General features: G+C 36.5%; 1 protein-coding gene across 5 annotated transcripts in view; it reads left to right on the top strand.

Annotated features, from left to right (window-relative positions):
- Positions 1-7500, top strand: part of LOC122246145 (protein RUFY3) — a 45412-nt gene that overhangs the window by 34878 nt on the left and 3034 nt on the right. For all 5 annotated transcript variants that reach the window (XM_086550528.1, XM_086550509.1, XM_086550521.1 and 2 more), the window contains one exon: positions 42-302. In XM_086550528.1, the coding sequence (XP_086406654.1) occupies positions 42-302 (261 nt within the window). The remainder of the gene's footprint in view (positions 1-41; positions 303-7500) is intronic.

The raw sequence follows: 7500 nt of genomic DNA, 5'->3' as shown, positions 1-7500 counted from the left end.
CGAGAGGTGAGTTCTAAAGATTATTTTCTCTTATGTAACAGGCCAAGAAAGCCAGTCGTATCAGTGTCATTGGCTGTGAGGAAGAAATGCAGGACCTTAAGCAACAGCTGGAAGAAGAGAGTGCTCATAGGAAGCAGGTTGAGAGAGAACTTGAACTCCAGATTCAGATGAAAGCTGAGAGTGAGATGGCGGCTAAATTGCTGGAGAAGGACATTCATGAAAAGCAGGACACCATTATTTCCCTTCGCCGGCAGTTAGATGACATCAAAGTCATCAATTTGGAGATGTACCGGAAACTGCAGGTAAGGTTTCTGCTTATTCATTTACTTATTTATACATATCTGAAGCGTATGACATACATGTTCAAAGTAATCCCGTTTTCATTTATGAATATCAATCCATTTCTTTGATTCGTAAAAGATACCCCAAGCACTGGTGTAAAAGAAAGAAAAAAAAAAAGGAAATAAAAGAGAAAAAGATACATACATATATTATATAAAGCAAGTTAAAGCAAGAAATTATCTTGACATTTACATTGATGATCCATTCAACTTCAAAACACAGATATTCAGAGGGAACAATAGATGTAGATACAGATGCAGATACAGATGTAGTTGCAGATCTACATGCAGATGCAGTTGCAGTTGCAAATGCAGACACAGATACAGATGCAGATACAGATATAAATACAGTTGAAGACACAAGTAAAGACACATTGATGGCAGTACAAATATAATTACATAAAGATGCAGATAACCTTCAGTTGTAATTACAGATACAGAGAAAGCTTTGGATATATGTACAGGTATAAACTTTGATACATAGCTATGGAAAATGTAGATGTAGATAACAAAGGGATAGAATGTTTAGATAAAAAAATTGATATATTGATATATAAAGATAGATTGATATACAGATAGATTGGTAGATAAAGGGCAGACCTCAAAACAAGTTGAAAGATTCTTAAGACTGTTGGAATGATTAACAGATATAGAAAGATAGTTTGTGGATTGACAAATAAGATGTAGATTGATTGATTGGTGTAAAGTAGGATTTTAGATAGGTGAGTGATGTAAATAAATTATAGTTTGATAGATGTCTGGTATATAGTTAGATAAATAGACAGACAGACAGAAAGAAAGGCTGGTATATGAATAGATGCTAGATAGATGAATTGAGAGGGAAATGAGTAGTTAGTCTTGTATTTAGGTAGGTTGGTACTGGGGTTGGATTATGTTTTTGATTGAATATATGAATCTTAAACTTTTTATCTCTTTTTTTTTATGGTATTACAGAAAAAAGAAACTTATTTATGATAATGCTGGTCTGCTTAAACAGTAATAGACATACTTCTATTATGGATTATTATGATTTCTGTATATATGTATAGATTCCGTAAGTATAAACTTTTTTTTAACCCTTTTGCTCCGTGACGTGATATCATGTCATGCAAATATTTTGCTCATGCCGAATGATGTCCTATCATGCCATGATCTCTGCCTCAAAACATGCATTTTACATTCTTATGTATGTATATGATCATAGGAGTTCCAATTGTATAGACACATTTTTATTCAGTTATGAAATTAATGTAAATAAATACTAAAACCAGTGTGGCATTTTGCCAAGAGAGATGTTGCGCTTAGTCACTTCACGCTCTTGGTGGGAGGGGCATTATGCAAAAATAAGCTCTAGCAAGAATGGGCGAATCCATTGCTATTGGAGCTGTCTTGGCTCTAAATGGTCTAAATGCCCAGGTATTTAAAATGTGTAAGCCTAATGCCTTGGGCTATTTGCCCACTCTGGCTGTGGCCGAGTGCTATGCCCCTGATCACCTGGCACGCTGGCCAGATGGAAAGCTATAACAAAATGTCTCTTCTCCGGCGGCTGGTGCTGCCGCCACTTGACGTGATATCTTGTCACCCGGCCTGAATAAGTTAAGAAAGGCAGGCCTATCTTTCCCTTGTCCAAATTAAGCCCCAAACAACTCTCTTTTGTAAATAACATTTCCTCCTTTCTTTCTTTCTGAACTAAGCCAATATTTTTTTGGAATTAAGCAACGAAAGATGTTTTAAGTAAAGATGGCTGAGACAAGGAAATAAACAAGATTATATGTTTTTAACTTTATTTATGCATTTATTAGTATATGATTTGGTTATTTACAGGATAGCTTTTGAGGAATAGACACTAAAAGTATACTATATATTTACTCAATTTTATTTGAATGTTTCTTGAATAAAGAAAAAAAAAAAGATTCAGCAATTCTTGCAATCACTGTAAGTTAAGTTACTGAAGGTTAGACTTTGTCTCAAAAGCAGAAAGCAAAACCTGAAAGACCGTAGTGAGCTTATTCAGTAAGGTTAATTAGGAAGAATTATATTTAGGCAGAGCAGGGCGATGGTGGAGCTAGATGAGGATGGATGAGGAATCAGTTGAAAAATTTGTTCATTGTCACACTCTCTCTCTCTTGCGATTACTGTCACACAGTTTTCCATTCCCCCCTTTACCAATTCAGTGAACTGTTTACTGCATACTCATTCATTCAGGCACTTGCTCACTCACTTGCTCACTCACTCACTCACTCACTCACTCACTCACTCACTCACTCACTCACTCACTCACTCACTCACTCACTCACTCACTAATTTACTCTAGATCTTGATTTTTTTCCCCCCTTATTCTTTCTTCCCTCCTTTTGCTTTGATTTGACTTTTTCTTCCTTTCTCTCTCTTTCTTTCTTTTCTAATCTTTCAGGTATTCTGTTTTTCTTGCCATACCTCAATTTTTTTTTTCTTTGCCACTTACAGCCAACTGTGTCTCACTTCTCTCTTCATAATTACTGTTTTTATGTATTAGACCACGTGATTTTGATACTTTAGAAACATGGTAATCTCAGGACACTAAGTGTATCATTCATGGGTTTATTAAGATTTTTTTCAGAAAAAATATAATGGTTTATGGGTAAGATATGCAATGTATTATATCTAGATAGGGGGATATCGGCAGTAGGCCCAATCCAGGTTATGTGATCTTGTGTGTTTTTGGCATGATATGGTAAAGTTTGTGTTGCTGATGTGGGCTAGCGATCTTCAGTACTTTTCAGTAGATTTTAGAAGCTTAGATTGTGTTAGATCCCCCCCCCCCTTTTTTTTTTTTTTTTTTTTTTTTTTCTTTTTTTTTTTTTTCTTTTTTTTGCTGTCTCTGCTTTTGAATCATCCAGTTAGATTATTTTGCATGCATGGTTGTAAAGTGTGATTTTTATAGGAAAGGTATTAGTAGTCTTTGTTGCATGAATACAGCTGATTTTGTACAAATATTGTTTTATGTGTGAATTTGTATGTGTGTGACAGTGCTAAATTCTTTTACTGTCTAAATCTTTATCTGTATCAACTTTTTTATTCAAATACTATAAAGGTTTATTATTCCATTTTTGAACTTTTGCATGGGGAGATAATATTGATGTAATTTTTAAAACTTGGATTCTATGGGAGAGCAATTGAACATGTTTGGTAATGTAATAACTACACAAAGATTGCCTAGGAAAAATTTGCAGTATGTTTTTTTTTTTTTTTTTAATGAATTAAAGTGTTGAAAATTGAATGAGCATTTATCAAGGACTTTTGCAATCAATTTATATACATTTTGTGTGGACACCTATCAAGTATGTTTGATATTAGAAGCAGTACTCATTAGCAGGGGTTACTCTGTACTTGCATGTATACAAACATAAATACACTTAATTGATGCATATTTCTACTCTTAAGCAGAAATATTCTTTTTGAATAAATTTGTATAGCACTTTTCTTCAGTGTTTCTAGAACTAGAGGTACTTTCTTTTTTCTCAAAATGAAAATGAAATATTTTTATTTAGTGCAGAAGGCTCAAGGTAGTGGCATTATAAATGACTTGTTAATTTTAAATTGTGAGTGATAATGAAGAATAGCAAGTTAAACATCATGTGATCTTATTGTAGAAATTTACCAATTTTATGAAATAGATGCAATAGGATCAGAAATATCAGGACTTATGCAGGAAAAAGGTTGGCTTGTAGTTTTCAGAGTATTACTATGTAGACGTCGCTCTTCGATTACGACAGCAGCATTTTCCTTAGACTTTCGGATCTTTTACTACTGTTTAATATTTTTTTGAGTAAACTGGGAGGAGAAGGAGAAGGAGAAGGAGAAGGAGAAGGAGAAGGAGAAGAAGAAAAAGAAGAAAAAGAATTATACAGACAGGCATGACGTACCTGAAGTTGATGTTGTTGAAATGTTGTCAAAGCTTTGTTTGAATATCCAGTTTGATTTTCATGGTCATTGCTGATGAAGAGTGAAATGAGCTTACCATGTTCTTATGCAAAGTCACATTTTCTGATGGATCTGTTTTGGACAATGTATGCGAATACAGAGGTCATTAACCCATTCCCGACGGGGGAATTCTAGCCTTGAATGTCCAAATGCCGGGGCGTTCGAATTATTAGGCCTAAATCAATTGAATGGCCGGCACAATACTGTGCCGCCCGGCAACTGGGCTTTTGAATGCGCGGTACACATGCTGTACCACCCGTCCTGTGTGGGTTAAAACAGGTTTCTGAGGTGAATTGATTTGCTTTTAATTCATTTATTGTCCCCCTATTTATCCCCCCATACTTGCTTCCTTCCTCCCCCTTTCTCTCTCACCCTCTTTCTCTTTTTCTCTTTCTCCCTCTTTCTCTCCTTCTCTCCCTTTTTTTCTCTCTCTCTCTCCCTTTTTCTCTCTCTCTCTCCCTTTTTCTCTCTCTCTCCCTTTTTCTCTCTCTCTCTCCCTTTTTCTCTCTCTCTCTCCCTTTTTCTCTCTCTCTCTCCCTTCTTCTCTCTCTCTCTCCCTCTCTCTCTCTCTCTCTCTCCCTCCCTCTTTCTCTCTCTCTCACCCTCTTTCTCTCTCTCTCAACCTCTTTCTCTCCTTCTCTCTCGCTCTCTCTCCTTCTCTCTCGCTCTCTCTCCTTCTCTCTCTCTCTCTCTCCTTCTCTCTCTCTCTCTCTCCTCTCTGCTCTCTCTCTCTCTCTCTCTCTCCTCTCTTCTCTCTCTCTCTCTCTCCTCTCTTCTCTCTCTCTCTCTCCTCTCTTCTCTCTCTCTCTCTCCTCTGCTCTCTCTCTCTCTCTCATCTCTCTCTCTCTCTCTCTCCTCTCTCTCCTCTCTCTTTCTCTCTTCTCTCCTCTCTCTCTCTCTCTCTCTCTCTCTCTCTCTCTCTCTCTCTTTCTATCTATCTCTCTCTCTCTCTCCCCCTTCTCTCTCTCTCTCTCCCCCTCTCTCTCTCTCTCCTTCTTCTCTCCTCTCTCCTCTCTCTCCCCCTCCTCTCTCCTCTTTCTCTCTCCTCTCTCCTCTTTCTCTCTCCTCTCTCCTCTCTCTCTCTCTCTCTCCTCTCTCTCTCTCTCTCTCTCCTCTCTCTCTCTCTCTCTCTCTCCTCTCTCTCTCTCTCTCTCTCTCTCTCTCTCTCTCTCTCTCTCTCTCTCTCTCTCTCCTCTCTCTCTCTCTCTCTCCTCTCTCTCTCTCTCTCTCTCTCTCTCTCTCCTCTCTCTCTCTCTCTCTCTCTCTCTCTCTCTCTCTCTCTCTCTCTCTCTCTCTCTCTCTCTCTCTCTCTCTCTCTCTCTCTCTCTCTCTCTCTCTCTCTCTCTCTCTCTCTCTCTCTTCTCTTTCTCTCCTCTTCTCTTTCTCTTTCTCTTTCTCTCTCTCTCTCTCTCTCTCTCTCTCTCTCTCTCTCTCTCTCTCTCTCTCTCTCTCTCTCTCTCTCTCTCTCTCTCTCTCTCTCTCTTTCTTTTTCCCTCTATCCTCTCCTTGACCTCATTCATTTTCCCACCCTTCCCTTCATTTCCTCTAAACCTTTCCCTCTCTACTGTCTCTTCTCTTTTCTCTATTCTCTCAAACTTTACCTTTCCAAATTATTTTGTCAATGCAACATATGACATAAAGCTATCTGAGAATTCTTAAATAAGATTTGCAAATGAAAAGATCTTATGGCATTCCTTGTTAAGTCTCTGGTAGTGATGTAGGCAGTAAAGAATGGGAATAACTTATGTCTGCCAAATGCAGTGGAAAGCATTGGCTGGAGAAGAGATTTAGTATAGCTTCATTTTGTATGAAAGCATGAAGGCTTACAGGTGCCTGGCAGTAGACATGTCATCACATTCTCCTCCCTCTTGTTGCTCAGTAATGCAACTAAATCTTTTACACACAGTGCCATATCATTTCTAAATTTTCACTGAATATGCAAAAAAAAAATCATGGCTACTGTGATTTCTCAAATACGAAGAATGCAACACCTTTAAGGGAATACTATAAAGGCTTCCATTCTGGTATTAACCCATTAGCAGCGGATGGCATGATTTGCTGCAAAGGCAGAGTCAGTCATAGACGCGAATGGCACCGTGCCAGACAATGTAAACCAGCCATCCTACTGCACAAACATTTATTTAATACCGCGACCAATGGGTTAATGTTGCATTGAAGGATAAATTGTGAATATTGTGGCCAGAAAACTAATTTTGTCTTCAAGCCAACAAGAAGTCTGGAAAAAATAGGATATATTAGTAGCCTAAATTCTTATGTTATTAATGTCTCCATTTCCACTGTTATTGTATCTTTATTGACAATAATGATATTCAACAGTACTAATGATCAAAGGATGATAATAACAATAATGATAATTCTATCAATTTGATCATGACAAGAGAACCATTCTTATTATACATTGGTGTAGTAGTTGTCATCGTCTGTTATTCAAATTTTGCCCGTATAGTACTTGAAAACCTTTCCGTCATTTCCTTAATCACATTATCTTTTCCACTTCCATGCTCATTGTTTTTCACTGACGAATGCCATCACCTTCGTGTTCATATTTCTTACCGTTGTTTTAGATACACTGAGTTACGTTTTACCTAGTTATATAATGATGGTTATAATACTTCATTGTTCTCTAAGGACACTGATTTTTATTTATGTGATAGAGGAATATCATATAGACTAGGGATTTCTGCTTTGTTTTCAATACCTTGTAAAATGTATAGAGATTGGAAAGGACAGACATTTTACATAAATTAATAACACCAGTGTTTTTACTTTCACTAGACTTAGCACAAACAGTCAGGCATTTAAAGTTGAATATTGCAAAAGGTGTCCAGAATTTAGCAGATATCTTTTACCTCTTTTCATCACTTTGTTAGGATCTAGAATTAGTTAAACTTATTGACTGATTGATATATTAAAAGAAAAAAGAAACAAAACAGGTATCAGCTTTGCCTGGAAGAATATTATGTGCTTAAAATAATCTAAACTTGGAAATATGAGTAACAGTTTTTATTATATTTGTGTTAGAACATACATACATACATACATACATACATACATACATACATACATACATACATACAAACATACATTCATATATACATTCATATATACATATATACATATATACATATATACATATATACATATATAAATATATATACATATATATATATATATA

This window comes from Penaeus japonicus, unplaced genomic scaffold, assembly GCF_977035675.1.
Source record: "Penaeus japonicus unplaced genomic scaffold, GWHDUDI00000001_assembly GWHDUDI00000002, whole genome shotgun sequence".
In the NCBI taxonomy this organism is placed as follows: domain Eukaryota; kingdom Metazoa; phylum Arthropoda; class Malacostraca; order Decapoda; family Penaeidae; genus Penaeus; species Penaeus japonicus.
This window is presented reverse-complemented; position numbering and strand designations above follow the sequence as displayed.